Source organism: Macrotis lagotis, chromosome 7 (genome assembly GCF_037893015.1).
Source record: "Macrotis lagotis isolate mMagLag1 chromosome 7, bilby.v1.9.chrom.fasta, whole genome shotgun sequence".
NCBI classification, from domain to species: domain Eukaryota; kingdom Metazoa; phylum Chordata; class Mammalia; order Peramelemorphia; family Peramelidae; genus Macrotis; species Macrotis lagotis.
In genome coordinates, this window is record NC_133664.1 from 84,453,461 (window position 1) to 84,479,604 (window position 26,144).

Sequence of the window (26,144 nt, forward strand, 5' to 3'; positions counted from 1 at the left end):
AGATAATATTTGTGAAGTACCTGGCAAACAGTAGAACCATATCAATTTTAATCATTATTTTCATTGTTGTTGTTAACTGTTGCTGACTGACACTCTAGATTCCTATCAAACTGAATTACTACCTGTTCTCCTCTATCTCCTGCTTACATTCACAAATATAAATTGTGTTTGGCATGGACATCCCTTATCACCTTTGCTTTTTTTCTTTTACTTTATACAATCATAGATTTGGAGCTAAAGGGATCTCCCAATATATCAGGAAATTAAGCCCCAGAAGGGAAGCATCTCAGGTAGAAAGTAGAAAATCCAGAAATCAAACCAACAGCCATCTGATTCCAAATTCAGTCCAGACTGCTTTCTACTATGCCTAGCAAATAACCTTTAAAAACTTAGTTCATTAAAAAAAGTGGTAAGGGGGGGGTGGCTAGGTGGCGCAGTGGATAAAGCACTGGCCCTACAGTCAGGAGTACCTGGGTTCAAATCCAGTCTCAGACACTTAATAATTACCTAGCTGTGTGGCCTTGGGCAAGCCACTTAACCCCATTGCCTAGCAAAAACCTAAAAAAAGTGGTAAGATTTAAAACTAAAAAATGTAGGTTCAGACATAATGCATCACTACAAAACAGAATCTGTTTCATTACTCATTATATAAAAATAGCTTTATAGAGGAACTGCATAAGCTAGTTTTGCTTTATGTAAATTTATAGTATATAAATTGGTTTCTGCATTTCTTTGTATCAAAAAGGCAGATTTGTATATCAAAAAGAAAAATTATATTCAAAGCAACAGATCCATCAACCCAGACTATTGACTCCTATTAACAAATCCCATTGCATCAAGAGTCATTAGTTGGGTGGACATCCTGGAGAGGGAAGGTTGGCATAACTGATAAGATACAAAGATCCTGAATTTCAGAGAATTCATCCCTCCTGGACTTACTCCCTACTGGGAATGTCTGATATCTAATTCTAATCCTAAACTGAAGGTCACTCCCTTCTTTTGATGGACAATATTGGAAGTAGCTTTTCGGAGCCAGCTTCCTGATAGTAGAATGCATAAGGGCCCAATTCCAAGCTATATCTTTGGCTGTTCTCCAGTCAGGGCCCCCTACTCACACCCTTGTAATCAATGAACTTAAAGAAATATTAATAAATGTGTGTGTTAACCTAATCCTCAAATGTGTATGTTGCCAAAACCTAATTGTTTTGCTCTTCCTTAAGGTCAAAATCTGGAAGTCAATGTTTGTCCCTTATTAGTACACTCAAGGTTAACATATATTTAATTATTATTTTTAAGGACAAATTCATGGAAGTCCTCAAAACAAGTATCTCTTGGCACAAGAGCTACTATTTTGAAAACCTGAAAATCTCTGGACAGCTCTGAAATCCCAGGTCATTCCTCATAGTATTGTGAGAGAAAGGTGTTCTTTCCCTGGCTTAAACTGTGTAGGTATGGAAAGAATACAACAATTCCCTTTATTTTTCTAGGTCCTACAGATTAGAAAGGTAAACTAAAGGTAACTGACTTAGCCAAGATTAACCTAAGCCAGAAATAAATAAGCTTAGAATGACAATGTCTTTCAAGACCCTGGATTTTACAGTTCTGCCACCATCTCCTTGAAGAAGCTTCCGAGGATTAGTGCCATTATGAGTATGTCTTCATATGAAAGCAGTCTGGACTGAATTTGGAATCAGATGACTGTTGGTTTGATTTCTGGATTTGCTACTTCCTACCTGAGATGATCCTTCCTACCCGAGATGCTTCTCTTCTGGAGCTTAATTTCCTGATATATTGGGAGATCCCTTCAGCTCCAAATCTATGATTGTATAAAAGTAAAAGAAAAAAGCAAAGGTGATGAGGGATGTCCATGCCATATGACTTCAATTTTTCAATATTATTCTACTCTGAAAAGGCTTTTTCTCAAAAAAGAATGTTTTCCTCAATTTCAACCGAACAGCAATAGCAGCAAATTTTTTTTGATGAAAGAATATTGCAAAGTTAAGATTTTACTTCATTTAAGTAGATTAAATAGGCTTGTTCTTGAAAATGTTCCAATACTATTTGGAAAACCTGCTGATTGACTTATTATGGGAGGGGGGAAACCTTGAAATTCAATAACTATAAGAGCTTTTTAGGGGTGAATTAACTAAATTTTTTTTCAAATATAGCCTATGAATGTTATAAATATACAAATGACCCTAGGCAGAAAAAAGATTCCCTACTGCTCACAAAGTTGCCTTAGACTCACTGTAAGACAATGCAGTTAAGTGTCTTACTTTCCTTTCAAGCAAAGCAAAATTTCTACAAGCAGTAATGTTTTCTTATGTATGAATATATCACCAAAGAAATCTACAATATGTGAGTGTCTGAGGGCAATTCTCTGACTTCCTAACAAATGCTAGCTGAATTGAAAAGAGTAGGATAGACTGAGTCTCTGTCCTGAAGGAGGAATTAAAATCTAGATTAATGTTATCCTCAGACTTTGGTCTCTTCTGCATATTCCAAAAAAAAAAAAATCACTCTGGGAGAAAAGACTGTTAGGATTTCTGATTAGAACAGAAACAAATACCTCTGACATTCGAGTTGAACCTATCAGGGCCCAATGACTCTAATTCAACTGACAGTAGTGAGGCAGCTTCAACTATTAATATCTTTGCAGTAGTTCGATCACTAGTCTTGGAGTCAGGAGGACATGAGTCCAAATCCCACTTCAGACACTTAGTAGATGTGTGACTTGAGGAAAGTCACTTAACTCTGATTGCTTCACATCCAGGGCTACCTCCAATCCATTATCTGGCCACTGGACTCAGATGGTTTTGGAGAAGAAAGTGAGGCTGGTAATTTTGTACACTTCCCTCTTCATCACTTAAATTCAATTTACTTGCCTAACATGGGATCATATCCCTGATGTCATGGTACTCTTCAAAAACAAAGGACAAACAACTTTTATGAGTAGTAGGATCACTCTAGCTGATTTTGATTAAACAAAAATAGATTCCCATTTGGTCACTGTTTGGACTCTGATTGGCTTAGGTAAATAGCAATAGTTTGTTTTGACCAGAAATCCTAAGAATTTTCTTCCATGATAGAAATTTTTTTAAATTGGGGGGAAAAAAGCCATTTTTGCCTCATTTCTTACTTAGCATAAATCACTGAATAGGTGTTGCCTCAGTCAAACTGAGACCTGCTAAATAGCTTAGCTTAAAAAGGTCAAGGTCTCCCACTGCATCCAGGGTCATCTCCTGATCAGTTGTTCAAACTTATATCTTGCCACAGGATATAGTTAGTTCCGCATAAGAAATTGAACCTAGTGACTATGCAAAGTCCTCTCTCACTTAAATAAAATTAATTTGCATGCCATGGCATCACTTCCCTGATATCAAGGTCCTCTTGGAGGACAAAGGACAAACAACAACAACCCGGTAAAAACCAGTTCCAGGCAACCATTTCTAGCAACTATGTAAAGCAGTTACACTACAGTGACCTGTTTTTCAATTATCGATATAGTAAAAATTAATCAATTAAGTATGGAATCATTAGTAATGATTAGTAATTAGCATTAGTAATGGCTAACACTGAATTTTCATCGCAGAAGGGTTGAGAAACTAAGATTGCTATGTAGTAGGAATGATAAAAATACTCAATTTATGAATCAACATGTAGAAAATTAAAATAATATTTTAAATGAATATTAATACTATTAATATGAAACTCATAATTCACAAGGTATAAACCATATAAAAAGTTATAATATAGTATCATAGCAAAAGTATTATTTTAGCAATCATATGCTATTTGAGATGGAAGGGTTCTCTAGAGACCATATTTCCAATCTCTCTAAAGTCAACTATACTACATTTACTCTGTTTTTAAAGGTTACAAAAGAGATATGCTCCAGCTACCGATGTTAACTGATTCCATTATCAAACATCCCAAAGACTATGAGTTCTTCCTTATGGCTAAACTAAATTTCCTTTTCAATTTAAGCTGTATTCCTCTTGTTCTGTTGTCTTTGAAACTGAACAACAGCCATCCTGAATATTCTATACAATCCTCTTTATATAATTAAATACTCATTAATAAATACTAATCTTCCCAGAGAAGAAAAATATAAAAAATTGGAAAAAATTATTAGTTAATAAAGACCAGTCACAATTACCAAAAACATAACCAAGAGAACATCAACAGTTTTTAGACTTGTTTGTCCACTGCTAAAGAATTTTTATAAGAAAAATCTACAAACAAAATTTGTTTTTGCTAATTTTTATCTCTTAACTTCATAAATTTATTCTATGCCTGAATGAAAGACTGCAAAAAAGTACATGACCAGTTTTTACTGCTTGGTCTTTAGTTTGTACAGAAATCCAGAAGTCATAATCAAGCAATACAAAAATTGAAAAGTACTATGGCACTAGAATGGAATCCCTGTTCACACTGGGGACTTAAGAGAAGGGTGAAGACTTCACTTCTCCAAATGATGGATCAGGGACTGGGGTGGCAAAGATACTGGAATCCCCTCTGTTTTGCAGGGTACTAAGTGGTGGAGGATTTTTCTTTCTAAAAACATTAAGATAGGGGAAAGGAAGTGAAGAAAAAACAGGCTTCTACAGTTGGAATTCAGAACATGTTTTCTGATAGAAAAAAATAGAACCTTACAATGTAATCTAAATATATTAAACAGTACTTACCACTATCTGTTTTATTGTTTATATAGGAAAATACAGTCTGATTTCCAAATAATTTACTTTCAATTAAACTTTACAAAATTTGTAAATTGAGCAAATATATATTCACATGTCTCTGTGTACTATGCTCTAGATTTAAGTTTTTCCCATAATTTAGAAGTACCATAACAAATATTGTTTTCAACTTTTCAAATCTCCTTCTGGTATTATTTAATATTTTTAGAAGCTTTTAGACATTTTCCCTTTGTTTCTTATTTCCTTTACAAATTAAAAATCAAGTCTGCTATTTTTAGCAGTATGTCATTCAGTCACCGATTAAGTTTATGAAGTTGGCAAATATAAATAGGTAGAGAACACAAAGAATTTATTCTTTTCCATTTATAGCATACTGGAGATGGCAGAGAGGGAAAGGGGGGAAGTTCTTGCATTTAATTGGAAATGATTAAAACACCACTACATCTCTCCCTCTATTTTCTCACTCAATACTTCAAAATCTGTAACAATGTGTTTTAGGTCCCTTCTGAAACTATCATTTGTCCCCATGAGACTTACCACCACAGATGGTAAAAGTCATAAGGATTGATAAGTCTTGGAAGCCATCTGTCCCATCTTATATAGATACCCTGGTTTGATTTTTTTTTGTGTGAACTCTTTGCCGCATCTTTCTTACCTACCCTTAATTCAAATGGGCATTGTCTTAGTCAAACCAAGACCTGTTAAAAACCTAAGCTCAAAAAGTTCAAAGTCTCCCACTGCATCTAGGGCCATTTCCAGTCATCCTGATCCACATCTGGTCACTGGTCCCAGATGGCTCCAGAGTCGAGAAAGTGAAGCTGGTGATTCAGCATAGCCCCCCCCCCCCAATCCAATTCACATGCTTGTTGGCTTCTTCAAGAATTGAAGGACAAACAATAGTCACAAAACCTGATAATAGCTATCACCATTTGTGCATCAAATCAATTTCCTGGATACATTAGCACTGATAGAAAAAGTCTTATATAAATAGATCATCAATCCAGTTGTTTAGGGATCTTTTTTTGCCTTCACTTTGTCCAATTTTTCTACCCATCAGTCTGATCCAAGTCAGAATTCTCATTGGCTTCTTCATATTTTTTGTCTTTACCTTGAATCCTTTTCTTCATTTCATATCACACTCTACAACTTTCTTCCACCTCTTTAAAAGATAATTGTTCATATTTGGTTAAATTCCAGGTTATTTGTATATTAGAATCATACTTAATACCTAGGAATTGAAGTAAGCACATCCTATAAGGGAACCATTTATTCTCCCTTCTTCTCTATAAGGAAGACTAATGTACTATTTTTGAATACATAGCAGATGCTTCATACTTACTAGAAGTGAGACCTCCCCCAGTTTTCTGGTGCTTTTGTTAATTGCTTATTGCCAATGCACATGAAACCCTTTGGGATACCGGCTAGCTCACCTCCCTAGAGGTCCTTTAGGAAGGCTTTATTCACTTTACAACAGTCTTCCTATATTTTCTTCAAACAGGCTAAGTCGATCAACTGTCTTTGAGGGGTAATTGTTAATCTCCTGCCAAAGGTCTGATGCAAATAGAACAAACAGAAATATGTGGAGGGTCTGTATAATTACCAATTTAAGTAACGTTACAACTCATCTTCCTCCTCTCTCCTGAAAATCATATTTTAGAAGTTTCCCTATGTCTTCATATTTCTCTGCTACAATTAATTATTTTAGTAGTCACAATATAAAAATGATTTGTGAATTGCTTTGATTATAGCTAATAAATGTAAGAAATCTGCCTTTCAAGTTAGCATACTTGACAAATAATGATGCTCTGAAAAGGTTGCCGAATCTGAAGTCAGATGATGTGGGTCTGAAACCAAACTCTGCCATTACTACCTTGGAGAAGCTGGTTAAGATCCCTGGGCCTCAGTTCTTTTTCTGTAAAAGGAGGGTGTTCAACTAGATGGCCTCTAAGAGTCTTTCACCCTATTATTGACCTCCTTACAGAAGTGGCAAAAAAAAGCATCATTTTAAAACAGTCGTCAGTTTTATAATTCTATAGAAAGCTTAAAAGTAAAAGAATCATAAGACTAGACTGAGGTTAATAACAGCACTTAAAACATCAAAAATCATGACATACAAATGAACCACAGATACTAGAAAACTGTAAAAATGCTTATATATAACATAGTACACCCTAACTCAGAGAAGTTCGGTGTGTTCCGACCTCTAAATCGTATGCCCACTAAATAACAAGGGAACACTGTATATTTATAAATTCCTCAAAAACTAAAATTCAAAATTAAACTGATTTTGCTCTCAGATGTATTTACTTCAATTCCTGGGTATTAAGTATGAGTCCAATATCCCAAATAATTTGATTTTTAACTAAATATAAACAATAATTTCTTTAAAGAGGTGGAAGAAAGTTATGATGTGGCCTAGTGGTTTCATATATCAATTGATAAAGAGAAGGAAAAATCATAGCATCACAGATTGATGATCAAAGAACTTATACAATGAAATGCTTCTGACAATCCATTATAAATTTTATCTGACTTACTTATCTGGGGAGATGAGTTGTTTGACTACAGGTCCCAGATCATTTTCCAATAGATCCCAAATGTAAATGGTAGATATGTCATCCTGAACCAAAAACACAGCAGGTCTTGTCTGTGTCCACTTTACAGAGACAATTGCCTGGCCATTGGTGCTGTTATTCCATTGACAAATTGGATATTCAGAAGTTAGCTGATGTAATCTAATACTTCCATCTGAACAGCCAGCCTGTAATACAGAAAGAAAAAAAGTGAATAATTAGGTAAACCAAAAGTAGACAACTAGTAAAGGTGATACTAATGAGAAGCACTGTTAAAATAAAAACTGTTAATAAAATTAAAATATCAACTATGAACATATAGGCTACCAAGGTTGCTCTTGCATATAAAAGAATAGAAAACTATTTTTATATCACATCACACATTTACCCATTTGATGCTTATACAAGCTAAGTGAAAAATGTTCACAGAAGCAAAATTCACTAACTTATCAATTCCCCCACTTCCAAAATGATAGCCTAATCTAAGGAGTTCTGACTCCTTTTGGGCAATATAACATTAATTAAATGCCCCTAGAAAAAAAATGTATAATTGATTTCACTCTTTATTTTCAAAAAGACATTTCCCAACAGAAAATATATATAATGGCTATAACCAAATCTACACACATTACTAACACCAGAACAGAAGAAGCAAAACTTTAGAAAAGCTTAGCTACTGAATATTGAAAAAATTTAGAAATTCAACAATTGTTCTAACTGTATAACATTTATCAACAACTAGGGTTAAATAAAAACTTTTAACATCACTAGAGTTCTCATATCTCAAAAAAAAATTTTTATTGGTTTTGTAGTGGGGGTTTTTTTAAGTTTTTTTGTGAGGCAAATGGGGTTAAGTGGCTTGCCCAAGGCCACACAGCTAGGTAATTATTAAGTGTCTGAGACCAGATTTGAACCCAGGTACTCCTGACTCCAGGGCCAATGCTTTATCCACTGCACCACCTAGACACCCCTGTAGTGGTTTTTGGAATAACTTTTTAAAATTTAAAACCTCTGAAGAATAGATAACATGCCACATACACTGATAGATAAGTATGAAAGAAATGGGGGGACTTCTTCAAGCAAGAGAAAAATAATTGACACTAATTTTTCTAACTGATTCTAGGTTTTTCTTCCCTAGTAGTAATAACAATAATAAAATCTGAATTTAACTGAAAAAAATAACAATTTTATATTATTATATCATTATTATTTTATATATAATTTATATTAAATTATTATTAATTCATATTCTTAATAAACAGGAACAGGAGCATTAGAAAATCATCATTAAGATTACTTTTTTGATTATTCTCCTTGGCCACATGATCTCTGTAATTCTATTAACTATAAGTTGCAAATTTTGAGGGGCACACATAAAGAAGTATTAAGCAAGAAAGACTTTATTTAATAAGGTATTTATTTTTTTTATCTCCAAGGGAAAAATATTACAAATATACAAAAACACTATTTGAATTATGTGGTTTATACTAAGATTGAGAAAGCTCCTAGTCACCCAATCTGTATATACCTTAGTACACCCTTCTTGAAAACAAGCAGCAAAATCGGAGAAAAGGATTAAAATTGGCAGGGGCAACATGACTTGCTATTCATTTCAATTCAATAAGCTATTTTAAGCTATAAACTAAATTAAGACATTACAAGTACTGAAAAGCTAAAGGAAGAGGGGAAAATCAAAAGATAATTTTACTATTTTGCAAAAGATAATCAAGGGCAAATTTTACATAACATAACCTGGTACAGCTATACTTCAAAATGACCAAGAATCTATGATTTCATCTGCCAGTGTAATTCCCCATGACTCCAAGCCTTGGGAAGTTATTTTTATTTTATTTTTTAATTTAAGGCAATGGGGTTAAGTGACTTGCCCAAGGTCACACAGCCAGGCAATTATTAAATGTCTGAGGCTGGATTTGAACTCAGGTCCTCCTGACTTCAAGGCCAGTGCTCTATCCACTGGGCCACCTAGCTGCCCCTGGGAGGTGATTTTTGTGAACCAAAAAGAATTAAGTTATCTGGCAACCAGCCTTCTGAAGAAGACAGGGCCCTTTGGCTGGTACTCCTATGACCTACAATCATCCAGTATACTCTAGTCCCTCAGTAGCTTGATAAAGCCTGCCCAAGCTGACCCTGATCTACCATAGCCTTCAAGAATTTAAGGCTTTCTCTCAGACTGGCCAATATGACCAGAAAGGACAAAGATCAATGTTGGAAGGGATGTGGGAAATCTGAGATGCTTATACATTGTTGGTGGAGCTGTGAACTCATCCAACCTTTCTGGAGAGCAGTTTGGAATTATGTTCAAAGGGCAATAAAAATGTGCATACCCTTTGATCCAGCAATACCACTACTGGATCTATACCCTGAAGAGATCATGAAAAAGGGTAAAAACATCACTTGTACAAAAATATTCTCAGCAGCCCTATTTGTGGTGGCAAAAAAAATGGAAATTAAGTGAATGCCCAGCAATTGGGAAATGGTTTAATAAACTGTGGTATATGTATATGATGGAACACTATTGTTCTATTAGAAACCAAGAAGGATGGGAATTCAGAGAAGCCTGGAGGGATTTGCATGAACTGATGCTGAGCAAGATAAGCAGAACCAGAAGAACATTGTACACCAAAACAACAACAAGGGGGTGATGATGAACCCTGATGTACTTGTTCATTCCATCAGTGCAACAATCAGGCACAATTTTGGGCTGCCTGCAATGGAGAATACCATCTGTATCCAGAGGAAAAAATTGTGGAGTTCGACTAAAGACCAAAGACTATTACCTCTAATTTTTTTAAAAAAAAATTATCTTATTATATAATTTTGTCCTCTTATATTTTATTTTTCTTCCTCAAGGATGATTTCTCTCTTATTACATTCAACTTAGATCAATGCATAGCATGGAAACAATGTAAAGACTAACAGACTGTCTTCTGTGAAGGGTAGGGAGAGAGAAGCGAAATTAGGGGAAAAATTGTAAAATTCAAAATTAATTAATTAAGAATTTAAGGCTTTCTCCTAAATAGGATTTTCAGCTTTTTTAACTTAGAAGTTATTAAATAAAAACAAAATAAAAAAGTTCTACTGTTCTCTCCCAAAATCTAAGCTAGACATCTTCTTTGTATAAAGAATAGGCATAATGTTTTCTTGAACATTATTTTTACAGCTAAATCTTTCCCCAAATAGAATATAAATTCAAGTAGGAATAGTACATTAAAAAAGAAACTTTCATACCAAAAACATTGGCTCTCCAAATGGTGAAAAGTCAATCACAGTAACTCTTACTGGCCTTTCTCCACGTTGCTGCGGTTTAAACAATTTTGGAGACACTTTCGATTCATATCTTGCACCATGACTTATAACACCCTATTAATATAAAGAAATTGATGATGAATACCTAGAGTAGCTAGAAGTATTTGATTAAATATATTAGAATCATTCAATCAAAAAGTATTTATTAGAACCTATGACACATCAGGTACTGTTATAAGCACAGGTGATTAAAAAAAAGGTAAATAATTCTCAACCTGAAGTTGTTTACATTTTTACAGGGAAGACATGCACAAATATAAGTACATATGAAGCCCATAGATATCATGTAAATTTGCTGGGGGAAGGGGGCCATTTAAGAGATGAGGGGAGTATAGGAAAGGCCTCCTGCAGAAAATGTGATTTAAGGGGAGTCTTCAAATACAAAAGAAATTCTGAGAAGCAGACATAAGGTGAGAATGCATTTCAAGCTCAGGGGATAGTCAATGCAGAGGTGACAGATAGGGTGACCAGACAGGACAATGATCAATGTTGAAAGGAATATGGGAAATCTGGGACACTAATGCATTGTTGCTGTAGCTGTGAACTCATCCAGCCTTTCTGGAGGTTGAGAGGTTAGAAAAGAGATAGGTGTAACAAGGCTAGGAAGGTAGACTGAGGGCAGGATTTGAAGACCTTTAAATGATCTTCAGAGAGGAGTAGTAAAAAGAGTTCATTGGAGTTTATGGGGTACTATAGACAGACCTGTACTTGTAGAAAATAACTCTGACAGTTGTAGAGGAAGAGGCTTGAATCAAAGAGAATACTTAGAAGGCTCTTGCAATAGTACAGGCAAGAGGTGATGAGGGCCTAAAAGAGGCTAGTGGCAATGGCACCTCTCCCCCAAAATGAATTCTAGACCTATATATCCAGCCATGGTCTATTCTGGCTATAGTGAGCACCTTAAGTTTATGAGGGAAAATAATTTACTGTCTCAACACTGAAAACATGGAATAATTTTTAAAGACATTTTGAAAAAATCCTGGGAAATGACAGGACTGAGTTATAGAAGGAAATCCTGAACATTTCTTACCATATCTGTACCAATAATGAAGTGATTAGGATCTGAAGGCAAAAACTTAATAATCAGTGTCTGCATAGGCTTCCATCTTATGTTCATTTTAGGAGGAAAACTAAGAAAATACAATAGAAAAGCAATGTGAATAGAGTCAGTCTTTGAAAACCTCAAGGATATGCAAAATAGCATTAACACTGCATAAAATATTTGGCATAAGCATTTAATTAATGGTTAGAATACATTACTTATTTTCCATTATGGAAATTAATCTAACAATTTGCTATTTGGATATAACCTTGGGGAAAGAGTTAAAACAATTCAGATTCAAGTAAGAGTATATGATAATGACCTTTTACATATCAACATATCAAGGAAATCATCCTACTACTCCTTAATCAATTTGCCATCCCATTCTCCAGAGCAGCTGTTTCACATCTTCTCATTTCTTTTTTAATATTTTTGTATTTTTCCAATTATATGTAAAAATAATTTTAAAGATTTATTTTTTTAAAATATTGAATTCCATATCCAACCTTTCTGGAAAACAATTTGGAATTACACCCAAAAGGCAACAAAAATGTGCATACCATTTGATCCAGCAATACCACTACTGGATCTATACCCTGAAGAGATCATGAAAAAGGGTAAAAACATCACTGGTACATAGCAGTCCTGTTTGTGGTGGCAAAAAATTGGAAATCAAGTGAATGTCCAACTGGGGAATGGCTTAACAAACTGTGGTATATGTACGTCATGGAACACTATTGTGCTATTAGAAAGAAGGAGGGATGGGAATTCAAGGAAGCCTAGAAGGATTTGTATGAACTGATGCTGAACAAGATGAGCAGAACCAGAAAAACACTGTACATCCAAACAACAACATGGGGGTGATGATCAACCTTAATGGACTTGCTCATTCCAACAGTGCAACAATCAGGCATAATTTTGGGTTATCTGTGATGGATAATACTATCTGTATCCAGAGAAAGAATTGTGTAATTTGAACAAAGACCAAAGACTATTATCTTTAATTTATATATATATATATATATATATATATATTATGTAATCTTGCTATCTCTTATATTTTATTTTTTTCTTCTTAAGGATAGGATTTTTTTCTTAAGACATTCAATTCAGATCAATGTATAGCATAGAAACAATATATAGACTAATAGACTGTCTTCTGTGGGGGGGAGCAAGATTAAAGGGAAAATTGTAAAATTCAAAATAAATAAAATCTTTCACTTAAAAAAAATAAAAAAAATATTGAGTTCCAGATTTTTCCCATGCTCTCCTCCCTCTCTTGTGCAGGCATGCAATTATTACCCATGTTACAAAAGAAAACCCAGATTCCTCCCCCCCAAAAAAAAATAAAGTTTAAAAAAATATTGTGTTTCAGTCTGCATTCAGTTATTTCTCTGGACAAACCAGGACTAGATGGATTCACAAGTATAGTCTACCAAACATTTTTAATTCCAATAGTATATAAACTGCTTTGAAAAACAGGCAAACAAATAATCTGATGAAATTCCTTCTATGACACAAATGTGGGAGAAATAAAAACAAAGAAAACTGAAGTTAATCTAATGAATATTGACTTAAAAAATTTTAAATAAAATATTAACAAGGACATTACTTAACCCTGTTTGCCTTGCAAAAAACCTAAAAAAAAAAAAAAACGAGGACATTATAGTAATATGTTACAAGGATCAATATTGTGGGTCAGGTTGATTTATAACAGAAATTTAGGACTGATTTAATATTGACAATAATAAAAACATAACTCAGTATATTAATAACAAAAACAACAAAAATCAAATCATTATTTCAATAGATGGAAGAAAAATTTTTGACAAAATGCAATACCCATTCCTGTTAAAAAAAAATTAAAAAATTGGGAGCCAAGATGGCAGCACGAAGACAGGAATTCCTAGAAATGCATTCTCAAAAAAACTCCAAAATCCATTATGACTCTAGCCAAAATTCAGAGGGACAGAACTCACAGAAAGACTGAATGATACAATTTCCCAGTCCAAGACAACTTTAAAGTTCACCAGGACCAGGGGCTGGAGAGAGCTGTGGTGCAGCTGAAGCCACAGCACAGCACACCCGGGCCAGAGTAAACCCCTCCAATCTTCCAGGAAAAGCCCATGGGGTCCCTGGGTCCGTGGCAGAGGGGGTGGCCCAGGGATCACCCGTGACGCACCAGAAGAGCACTCCTGCAGTGAGAACCGGCAGTAGGAGTTGGCAGAGCCACCCAGCACTTTCAGAGCTCTCTGCCCATAGATGATAAGGGGGTTGGGAGAGTCTGAAGAGGTCTCTCTCTGCTCTCCCTAGAGCAGGACTCAGCTGTTTGCCCACACTCAGAACCAGGTCGCAGTCTGGCCCCCCATACTATCATAGAGGAGCAGGAATTCTCCTCACAGCTCCAGGGTATAGTGGAGGGCCTGTGGTCATCCACATATCAAAGCACAGGCAAGAGAGCAGTCAGGACCACTCATAAGACCCTGGAGTTTAAGATCCCTGTGTATTGTACTCCCCCAAACCTGGAAGTGCGGTAAATCAGTCATAGGCTGAGGAAATTATCAAACAACAGAAAAAGAAGAATTTGACCAGAGAAAACAACTTGGATCCCATGAAGGATCAAAATACATACTCAGATGATGACAAAAATCAAAGCTTCTGTATCTAAAGCCTCCAAGATAAACAGAAAATAGGTTCAGGCAATGGATGAGCTCAAAAAAGACTTTGAAAGCAATTAAGGGGGGCAGCTAGGTGGCACAGTGGATAGAGTACCAGCCCTGGAGTCAGCCCTGAGTTCAAATCCAGCCTCAGACACTTAATAATTATCTGTGTAGCCTTGGGCAAGCCACTTAACTCCATTGCCTTGCAAGAAAAAAAAAACTAAAAGAAAAACAATTAAGGGAAGTTGAGGAAAAATTGGGAGGAGAATTGAGAGCAATGCACATAAATCAAGAAAACCAAGTCAGCAACTTGGTGAAAGAAATACAAAAGAAAAATACTGCAGAAAGTAACATTAAAAATCAGTTTAGGCCAAATGGGAAAAGTATCACAAAAGGCAAATGAAGAAAAGAATGCCTTAAAAAGCAGAATTGGTCAGCTGGAAAAGGAGATTAAAAAACTCTCTAAAGGAAATAATTCCTTCAAATGTAGAATGGAACTAAAGGAAGCTGATGACTGTGAGAAATCAGGAAGTAATAAAACAATAAAATTTAGAAGAAAATGTGAAATATCTCATTGGAAAAACTGACCTAAAAAACAGATCCAGAAGAGATAATTTTAAAATTATTGGGCTACCTGAAAATCATGACCAGGAAAAGCTAGACTTCATTTTTCAAGAAATAATACAGCAAAAAATGCCCTGAGCTCCCTAGAAATTGAGGGAATTCACCAATCACCTCCTGAAAGATATCCCAAAAGAAAAACTTCCAGGACTATTATAACCAAACTCCAAAACTCCCAAGTCAAACAGAAAATACTAAAAGTTGCCAGAAACAAACAATTAAACTACCATGACTCTATAGTCAGGATTATACAGGATCTGGCAGCATCTACATTAAGGGCTCACAGAGCTTGGAATATGATATTCCGCAAGGCAAAAGATATTGATTTACAACCGAGAATCAACTATCCAGCAAAACTGAACATCTTCTTTCAGGGGAAAAGATGGACTTTCAATGAAACAAAGGATTTTCAAACTTTCCTATTGAAACAGTCAGAGATGAACAGAAAGTTTGATCTCCAAGTACAGGACTCACGTAAACCACAGAAGGGATGGACGAGAAGGACTAACTATGAGGAACTTAATAATGTTAAACTGCTTGTATTCCTGACTGGCTCAGAGAGGAAATAACATATACACTTAATATGTTATAGAAATCTATCTTACCCTAGAGAAAAATGAAAGGAAAGGAATGGGATAAGGGTGTAGGAAAGGAGGGAGTAGGTGATAGAAGAGAGGGAAGATCATCAGTACTCAGTTACAACACACTTTTTTTTTTTAGGTTTTTGCAAGGCAAATGGGGTTAAGTGGCTTGCCCAAGGCCACGCAGCTAGGTAATTATTAAGTGTCTGAGACTGGATTTGAACCCAGGCACTCCTGACTCCAGGGCTGGTGCTTTATCCACTGCACCACCTAGCTGACCCTTTTTTTTTTTTAAAGATTTTTCAAGGCAATGGGGTTAAGTGGTTTGCCCAAGGCCACACAGCTAGGTAATTGTTAAGTGTCTGATTTGAATCCAGGTACTCCTGACTCCAAGGTCAGTGCTCTATACACTGCACCACCTAGCCACCCATACAACACACTTTTGAACAGAGATAGGACAAAAGAAGAGAGAGAGAGAGAGAGAGAGAGAGAGAGAGAGAGAGAGAGAGAATGATGAGAATAGATGAGAGTGGGGAGCAATAGAGTAGAGGGAAATACAGCTAGTGATAACAGCTATGGGAAAAATAGTGAAACAATTTCTCTGCTGGACTTACGATAAAGAAGGCAACTCATCCCAGGGACAGAATCATTGGAATCTAAACACAGACCGAAGTACACTTTTTTCCTCTCCCTCACTATTCCTGAAGTTTCTCTATCTTTTTGGGGAAGAGGAGGCTTATGTTTACTCTCACAACAAGATTATTGTAATAATATACAATAAGTAAACCAAAAATTTTAAACATTTAGAAAATTTAGAAGTAGAGCTTACTCAAAAATAAAAAAAAAATAGTATCTATTTAAAACCAAGAGCAAGAATTCCGTGAAAGGAGGATAAACTATAGGGGTAATAAGATACATGGTAAAATAAGCATGCCTGTTATCACAAATAATATTGAGTCCTCAAAATTATGAGATTTTGATTTTAGTTATCAAAAGAACTAATTTCAGGAGGGGGGAGATCAGCACAATAAAGATATCCAAATTAATTCTTATTTTCACACAGCTAAGTGATACTTTTAGAAGACATAATAAAATAAAATAGCCACAATCAACATGAAGTTGACTTTAGCTCAAATTTTCAATTACTTGAAAATGGTAAGAAGTATCTATACATATAAGAGGACTTTTTAATTTCTGGATAGGTTCCCAAACAAACAAAAGTTTTATGTAAATATTACATTCTGCTTTCAGAAACTGAATTGTCATATATTATCCAAAGAATATATATAGATCATATAGCATGGTGGAATTCTGGATAACAAGTTAGAAAGACTTGGATTCAAATCTTTCTTCTGACATTTTGTCACCATAGGCAAATCAAGTAGTCTTTCTAATCATCAGATAATTTTCTAAAACTCATCTACTAAATTATAGACATGTTGCAATATTGATAGGAAGAGGATTCCATGACACATAAGGAATCTGACCTTAGAACAAAATCATCAATTATTTAGAAATTTCCCTGGGCATTTATGCTTCTTTTTTTTTTTTTTAAGGTTTTTTTGCAAAGCAATGGGGAAAAGTGGCTTGCCCAAGGCCACAAAGCTAGGTAATTATTAAATGTCTGAGGCTGGATTTGAACTCAGGTACTTCTGACTCCAAGGCCGGTGTTCTATCCACTGCACCACCTAGCCACCCCGCATATAAGCTTCTTGTCAATGAACCATTTCAAAGCACAAAGCATATACAGGTTACCAAAGTTCATCATGCGTTCATTTCTAAATACAAAATCTCATTTCTATCTTGCTTTTAAGTGAGGGTAATATGCCTAATGAGATAAAAATATAATTTTTAGCATATTAAACATGAGATAGTTTACCTATTATTCAACTGGATTGCTGAACTGTGTACCAACTTTATCTTCCCACCTGGTATTAAACCTGAAAACAGAAAGATCAAAAACAGGTTATTCTCCTTGTAGAGGTGATAACAAAAGAACTTTTTTTTTAAAAAAATCACTTATGATTACATAAATGTCTTATGTTAGGAAATAATGCCAAAGTGTGAATAAATATAATTAAAATGGATTCACAGAATCATACTTATGCCAGGCTAAATAACAATTATTAAATTCAAATCTAATAAATGGATTTAATGTGGTTTTCTGGGCTACTATTAACCTCTGTTGAAATTATATATATATATATATATATATATATATATATAGTCATATATAAGTATATACTCTGTCATATTCTTTGCTGATATGTAACAAAAAGATGAGTAATGATTTTTAATATTCCTTCAGAGAGCTCTTGAATAAAACCTTTCTTGGGCAACATAGGACACTAGCTCTAGATTAAAAATAGAACACTAAATGCAGTTTCTAGATTCGTTCCCTAAAACTTTGCACAAAAGTTCTTAATAAATGATTGTGGAACAAAACAGGATATTAACTTGGAAATATTAATGAAGAAATTCCCCCACTTTTAAGCACATCGCTCATTCGATTAAAAAGTATTCACTATTCTTCATCAAGGCAGAGATGGAACATGCCTTTTATAGACCATTATGCTCCTACCACAAATTATATGCAAAATACTTCAGATGATAGATCAGCAATTTCACAACCTAAAGCATCTAAAAGCTATTTATACAGCTCAGTCCTAAACTTAAAAATTTATCAAGTGTCAAAATTTCTTAAGCTTTATTAAAATCATTCTGAATTTTGGGGTGAAACAAGGGTGCCCATTATCACCACTACTATTCAATGTCATATTAGAAATGTTAGCTTCAGCAATTAGAGAAGAAAAAGAAACTGAAGGAGTTAGAATTGGGAAGGAAGAGATAAAACTCTCACTCTTTGCAGATGACATGATAGTCTACCTAGAGAATCCCAAGAAATGATCCAAAAAACTACTGGAAACAATTAGCAATTTTACCAGAGTTGCAGGTTATAAAATAAACCATCATAAATCCTCAACTTTTCTATATATGTCTAGCAAGATACAGCAGGAAGAGCTAGAAAGAGAAATCTCATTCAAAGTAGCCTCAGACAATATAAAATACCTGGGAGTCTATTTGCCAAGACAGACTCAGAAACTTTTTGAAAACAATTATAAAACACTTCTCACACAAATTAAATCAGATTTAAATAACTGGGCAAATATCAACTGCTCATGGATAGGTAGAGCTAATATAATAAAAATGACAGTTCTACCAAAACTAAACTACCTGTTTAGTGCCCTACCAATCAAAATTCCAAAACAATTACTCTAATGAGTTAAAAAAATTGTAAGTAAATTCATATGGAGAAATAAAAAGTCAAGAATTACCAGGAACTTAATGAAAAAAGATGTAAAAGAAGGGGGCATAGCCGTACCTGATCTAAAATTATACTATAAAGCATCAGTCATCAAAACTATTTGATACTGGCTAAGAAATAAGAGTGGTGGACCTGTGGAATAGACTAGGTGCAAAAGCAGGAGACCATTATAGTAATCTGGTGTTAAATAAACCTAAAGAGTCCAGCTATTGGGATAAAAACTCTTCTCTTGGGGGCAGAGCCAAGATGGCAACAAGTATGGTGTCTTAGGTGCTCTCTCATAAAATTCATAAGCTAAGGACTCTAACTAAACTTTCGAGAGACAGAACCAACAGAGGGACCCAGTGAGGCAGTTCTCCTACTCAAGGTAAAGTGGAAAAGAGCAGAAAGGCTCTGCTCCCCAGGGCCGGAGGGGCGGCCCGCTGGAGCGGTGGCCTGCCAGAGCCAAAGAACTTCAGCCTCCTGGAGGCAGCCCCAGGGCGCTGGGGGCCGTGGCTCACAACAGCAGGGGTCTCCTGAGCTGCACCCCGGGGGGGGGCACTGGGCACAAAGTGGGGGAACAGCGGGGGACCTCTGCCAGAGCAAGCCCGTGGAGCCCAGCCCTCAGGACACACAGCTAGCAGCATGGTCTTTCCCCAGCCCAGATCCAGGAAACAGAAGCAGGCGGAGCCAGTAAGCAGGAGCCCCCGGGGCATGAGCCCATTGAGCTGAGGGAGGGGAGTGAAGAGAGACTGCAGAGCTCTGTGCTCTGTCCAGGAACAGGACTCTGGGGCTCTGACCACATTCAGATCCTGATCTCAGTTTAGGCCCCCCCCATAGAACAACAGGGCCCCCCTACCTCGGCCCGTGGCAGAGGGGGGCGCTATGGTCATTCACAGACCAGGAGGGGGGACAGAGCCTCATACACTAAGACCCTTGTGGGAGTGTCCCAAAAGCTCAAGAAGCACCCCCAAAGCAGGCTTAGGCTGGGAAAATGAGCAAGCAGAAAAAAAAGAACACCATTGAGAAACATTTTGCATATGAGCCCAAGAAGGATCAAAATACTCAGTCTGAAGATGAGGAAGCACAAGCTCCTGCATTTAAAGACTCCCAAGAAAAAACAGAAATTGGGCTCAGGCTATGATAGAGCTTAAAAATGACTTTGAAAATCAAATGAGGGGGTGGCAAAAAAAATCAAATAAGGGAGTTAGAAGAAAAACTGGGAAAACAAATGAAACAGATGCAGGAAAAACATGAAAATGAAGTCAGCAGCCTAGTCAAGGAAATCCAAAAAAATGATTAATAAAATAGCATGCTAAAAACCAGTTTAGGTCAAATGGATAAAACAGTTCAAAAAGTTATTGAGGAGAAGCATGCTTTAAAAAGCAAAATGGACCAGATGGAAAAAGAGATAAGAAAACTTTCTAAGGATAACAAATCCTTCAAAGAATAGAACTCAGGGAGACTGATGAATTTATGAGAAATCAGGATTCATTATTTCAAAACCAAAAATAAATGAAAAATTAGAAGATATGAAACATCTCATTGAAAAAACAACTGATAAGGAAAACAGACTTAGAAAGATAATTTAAAAATTATTGGAATACCTAAAAGTCATGATCAGGAAAAGAGCTTTGACATCATTTTCTTTTCTTTTATTTTTTTTAAGGTTTTTGCAAGGCAAATGGGGTTAAGTGGCTTGCCCAAGGCCACACAGCTAGGTCATTATTAAGTGTCTGAGACGGGATTTGAACCCAGGTACTCCTGACTCCAAGGCCGGTGCTTTATCCACTACGCCACCTAGCTGCCCCCTTGACATCATTTTCAAAGAATTACTACAGGAAAATTGTCCTGATATTCTAGAAGCAGAGGGCAAAATAGAAATGGAGAGAATCCACTGATCCCCCCCGAAAGAGATCCCAAAAAACCAACCCCCAGGAATATTATAGCCAAGTTCCAGAACTCCCAAGTCAAAGAGAAAATATTACAAGCAGCCAGAAGGACACAGTTCAAATATCATGGAGCTGCAGTCAGGATCACACAGGACTTAGCAGCAGCTACATTGGAAGCTCGTAATATACCAGAAGGCAAAAGAGCTTAGAATGCAACCAAGAATCCACTACCTAGCAAAAATGAAAGTCCTCTTCCAGGGAAAAAGATGGACTTTCAATGAACCAGGGGAATTTCAAATGTTCCTGTTGGAATGGCCAGAGCTGAACAGAAGGTTTGATCTTCAGATACAGGACTCAGGTGAAGCATGGAGATTGGAGGAGAGGGGGGAAATATGAGGGACTTAATGAGGATGAACTGCATGTATTCCTGCATAGAAAAATGACACTGATAATCCTCATATGAACCTTCTCAGTTAATAGAGCAGGTAGAGGGAGCTTTTATAGTTGAAGCACAGGAGAAAGCTGAATTTGAAGATAAAATATGATGTAAAAATGGAGTCAATAGAAAAAAAGGGAAATGTAATGGAAGAAAGAAAAAGGAGAGGGGGAATAGGCCAAGATATCTCATATAATAAGTTTTTTCTTTGTTACAATGAGCTATTGCAATGATATGGAAGAGGGGAAGGCCAGGGGGGAATGAGGGAATCTTTGCTCTCATCAGAGGTGGCTAGGAGAAGAAACAGCATATATACTCAATGGGGTATAGACATCTGGAGTAAGAAGAAAAGGGGGGGACAGGGGGAAGGGGTGGGGATATGAATAAAGGGGGAGAGGATAGACCATGGGGGGAGAGTGGTCAGATATAACACATTTTCCTTTTTACTTCTTGCAAGGGGCTGGGATTGGATGGCCTGTCTGGGACCATAGGGCCAGGTGGATACTGGGCCTAAGGGGTGGTATGGGGGCTCAGGGCTTCTTGGCCCCAGGACCAGGGATCTGTCTGGTGCACCACTCAGCTCCCCTACAGCAGAGTCAGAGTAAAAGGACAGAGAAAATATAGTACATGGTATTGTGATCAGCAATGGCAATGGTGGGAAAAATATGGAAGTAACTTTTGTGATGGACTTATCATAAAAAATGTGATCCACCCACGACAGAGTTGGTGGTGTTGGAACACAGACGGAAGCACATTTTTTATTATTATTATTTTGTGGGGGGCAAGGCAAGTGGGGCTGGGTGGCCTGCCTGGAGCCGCATAGCAGGGTGATCATTGGATGTCTGAGGCGGGATTTGGACCCAGGTGCTCCTGACTCAAGGGCCAATGCTCTGTCTGCCACCCAAACACCCCTACTATTATTACTATTTTATTTTATTTTGGGTCTTTGTTTTTCTTTTTTTGGTTTTTGCAGGGCAGTGGGGTTGGGGTGGCTTGCATGTCACACAGCTGGGTGTATGGGGCCGGATATGGGCTCGGGTGCTCCTGGCTCCTGGGCTGGGGCTCCGTCCATTGAGCCACCTGGCCATACCTACAAATATAACTATCATTGTTTTTTTTATTTTAATATTTTTTCTCTCCCCTTTACTTTATTGCTCAAGCTAGTCTATATTTTGTGGTGGGAGGGGGTATTCTGTTTACTCTTAAACAAGAATATTTTATTAATGTATAAAAAGCATTTGTACAAAAAGAGAATAAATAAATATTAAAATAAAAAAAACTCTTCTCTTTGATAAAAACTGCTGGGAAAATTGGAAGTCAGTATGGAAGAAACTTAGATTAGACCAACACCTAACACCCTTTACCAAGATAAGATCCAAATGCATACAGGACTTAGACATAAAAAACAATATTATAAGCAAATTAGAAGATCAAGGACTAGTTTACCTGTCAGATCTATGGAAAGGGGAGCAGTTTATGACTAAGGAAGATTTGGAGAATATCACCAAAAACCAACTAGATGATTTCAATTACATTAAATTAAAAAGCTTTTGCACAGATAAAACCAATGTAACCAGGATCAAAAGAAATGTAGCAAATTGGGAAACAATCTTTACAACTAATGATTCTGACAAAGGACTCATTTCTAAAATATACAGAGAACTGAGTCATATTTTTAAAACAAAAAGCCATTCCCCAATTGACAAATGGTCAAAGGATATGCAAAGGCAATTTACAGATGAGGAGATCAAATCAGTCCATAGCCATATTAAAAAATGCTCTTAATCATTAATTATTAGAGTAATGCAAATCAAAGCTTCTCTGAGGTACCACCTCACACCTCTCAGACTGGCCAATATGACCAGAAAGGATAATGATCATTGTTAGAAGGGTTGTGGGAAATCTGAGACACTATTACACTGTTGGTGGAGCTGTGAACTCATCCAACCTTTCTGGAGAGAAATTTGGAACTACATCCAAAGAGCAACAAAAATGAGCATTTGACCCAGCAATACCATTACTAGGTCTATATCCTGAAGAGATGATGAAAAAAGGTAAAAACATCACTAGTACAAAAATATTTATAGCAGCCCTGTTTGTGGTGGCAAAGAACTGGAAATCAAGTAAATGTCCTTCAATTGGGGAATGGCTTAGCAAACTGTGGTATATGTGTGTCACAGAACACTATTGTTCTATTAGAAACCAGGAGGGACGGGATTTCAGGGAAACCTGGAGGGATTTGCATGAACTGATATTGAGCAAGATGAACAGAACCAGAAAAACACTGTACACCCTAACAGCAACATGGGGGTGATGTTCAACCTTGATGGACTTGCTCATTCCATCAGTGCAACAATCGGGAATAATTTTGGGCTGTCTGCAAAGGAGAGTGCCATCTGTATCCAGATAAGGAGGAGTTTGAACAAAGTTCAAGGACCATTCACTTTAATTTAGAAAAAAACCCAGATACCTTATTGTCTGATCTTGTTATCTCTTAGCCTTTTTGTCTCTTCCTTAAGGATATGATTTCTCTCTCGTCACACTCAATTTGGATCAATGTACAACATGGAAACAAAGTAAAGACTGACAGATTGCTTTCTGTGCGGGGGTAGGGAATTAAGATTGGGGGAAAATTGTAAAACTCAAATAATATCTTTAATAAAAATAAATTTTAAAAAATAAATAAATGGTATCTACTGCAAAAAAAATAGAATCATTTTTATGTTTTTAAAGCAAAAAAATTCATTCTAAATTTTATGTTGCTTTAAGTTAAATTAGTGGTGAAACAATCCTGAAGTACACTTGATTGAATATAGAGCTATCTTCAGAAATTAAGGAAATATATAAATATTAAATCCATTATGAAAAATAACATAACAGATGTTCACCCTATTACTGAAAATTTGTTCTCTCTACTACATATCCCACACAAATGGTCATCTAGCCTTTGCTTGGAGACAGGGACGCTTTTTTATCTCCTGAGGGTAGTCCATTCTACTTTTAGAGAGCTTTAATTGTCAGGAAATGTTTCCTCACTTCAATTCTAAACTTGTACCTTTGCATTACTCCTAGTTCTGTACTTTGAGACCAAACAGAATAGCTCTATTTCATCCTTGCCAGGTAACAGGTTATCAAATACTTGAAAATAATCAGTCAACTAAAACCTTCTCTTCTTTGGACCAAACCATCTCCAATTCTTCTAGTTTATCCTTCTATATATGCTCCCAGTTAAGATTCTAAATGATTTCATATTTACTTTGTTTAGAATAGTCAAGATTTAAACCAAACTATTAATTCAGTAGAATTCTAGCTAACATTTAACCAAACCACTCCAAAAAAATGGTCTTTTCACCATGGTAGTAATTGTAGTCAAGGAGAGAAAAAGTTACTATTGCTTAATATTTTCAATTTTTTTTCAAAAAACTTATATTTAACCTACCATATTTAATGACCTTGACTTTTGTTTAGGGTAATTAAAAATAGTGACATCATGAATTTTTTAATTAGCTAGCTCTAATATATTAGAATGGCATGTTCCTCTAGAACACAATGTTTCAAAGTAACTCAAAACTTTTTCATTCCTCTTGGAGGATTTTTTTAAGCATTTAGGTTCATAATTATTCTTTTTATATTTTGTAGTTACCTAGATCACTTTGGGAACCTGCAAAATCCGCTTTTGGTAATTCAACCACAACCTAAAATTAGAAAATTAATGATTAATAATAATTATAAAACAATCTAAGCAAAATGTGACTACACCAGGTTGCTTTGGCTAACATTTAACAATGAGAAAAACACAGAAAAATTAAAATTATTAAAGTCAACATTCTTAACATTAGTTAAGTGCTTTATACATCTAACAGTTATATAAACACTAGTTATTATTATTATTACTTATTCTTATTTATTGTTCTCTTTGTTCTCTACAATTTCTCCCTCTATAGGTTCACCATCACTTCAAATATCACTTTTATGCAAACAATTCCCAATTCCTGATTTCCAGAGAACTTCCAACTTTGGATAGATATTTCCAATTTGAGATGCCAAGGAAACTTCAAACTAAAACTAAATCAAATTCATTTGGCTTCCTCCTTGTTCATTAGCATTTGTTACTGGTCTCAGTAGTCATAATTTCCAAGGTCAGAAACATCAAAGTTCATAGACAGAGATTGTTTTGGTATTATTTATCACTGTCTCACATGATCTTTGATCATCTATTCTACTTTTTACAATTTCAAGAACCTTAATGGGGGTTTGGGGGGGCTGTTTTTAGTTTTTGCAAGGCAATGGGATATATAATAGGTAATTATTAAGTGTCTGAGGCGAGATTTGAACTCAGGTACTTCTGACTCCAGGGCCGGTGCTCTATCCACTGTGCCACCTAGCCGCCCCAAGAACCTTAATATTTTAATGTTATAATATTAAATAGTAGTAGCACAGCAGCAACAGCAGTAGCAGCAGCAGGAGGAGAAAGAGGAGTAAATAGTATTTACCAAGGAAATGCCTAAAGAATGTTGCACAAAATTCATAATGCAAAAACTAAGACTTAACATGAACAATAGAGTTGTATTTTTAAATTGTGGGATTAAAAAAACATATCTCATTATAAAGAGAAGGCAATTGTTTATTTAATTATCTAATATGTTTTATCATTTTTAAATCTGAAGGAAAATAATTTTTTTCATGTAGTTTACTCACCCATAAATTAAGAATTCCATTTTCATCCAGTGAAGCAATGTGGAATGACAACCCGGATATTTCTGATTAAAACCAAAAAAAGTAATTATTTATAAAGAAAATAATACAGAATTATTTATAAAGAAAAATATGTTCAACATGTTTATTTGGAAATTATAAATAACATACCTTCTTGATTAGAGAAAGGTGAAAGTACAAAGTTCTGTTTTTTATAAACAGATGTTGAAACAGGTTCAATTGCTTGAACAGGACTGCTATGGTTTACTGCAGTAAGAACACCATCTATTGTTTTTAAAAACAAAACAGAAAC

General features: G+C 35.7%; 1 protein-coding gene across 3 annotated transcripts in view; it reads right to left on the reverse strand.

The window, feature by feature from the left end:
• DYNC2I1 (dynein 2 intermediate chain 1) overlaps positions 1-26,144 on the reverse strand; it is a 123,733-nt gene that overhangs the window by 10,081 nt on the left and 87,508 nt on the right. For all 3 annotated transcript variants that reach the window (XM_074193242.1, XM_074193243.1, XM_074193241.1), the window contains 7 exons: positions 26,003-26,116; positions 25,835-25,896; positions 24,780-24,831; positions 17,384-17,444; positions 11,631-11,730; positions 10,523-10,654; positions 7,238-7,461 (listed from right to left, as the gene is read on the reverse strand). In XM_074193242.1, coding sequence (XP_074049343.1) covers positions 7,238-7,461; positions 10,523-10,654; positions 11,631-11,730; positions 17,384-17,444; positions 24,780-24,831; positions 25,835-25,896; positions 26,003-26,116 — 745 coding nt within the window. The remainder of the gene's footprint in view (positions 1-7,237; positions 7,462-10,522; positions 10,655-11,630; positions 11,731-17,383; positions 17,445-24,779; positions 24,832-25,834; positions 25,897-26,002; positions 26,117-26,144) is intronic.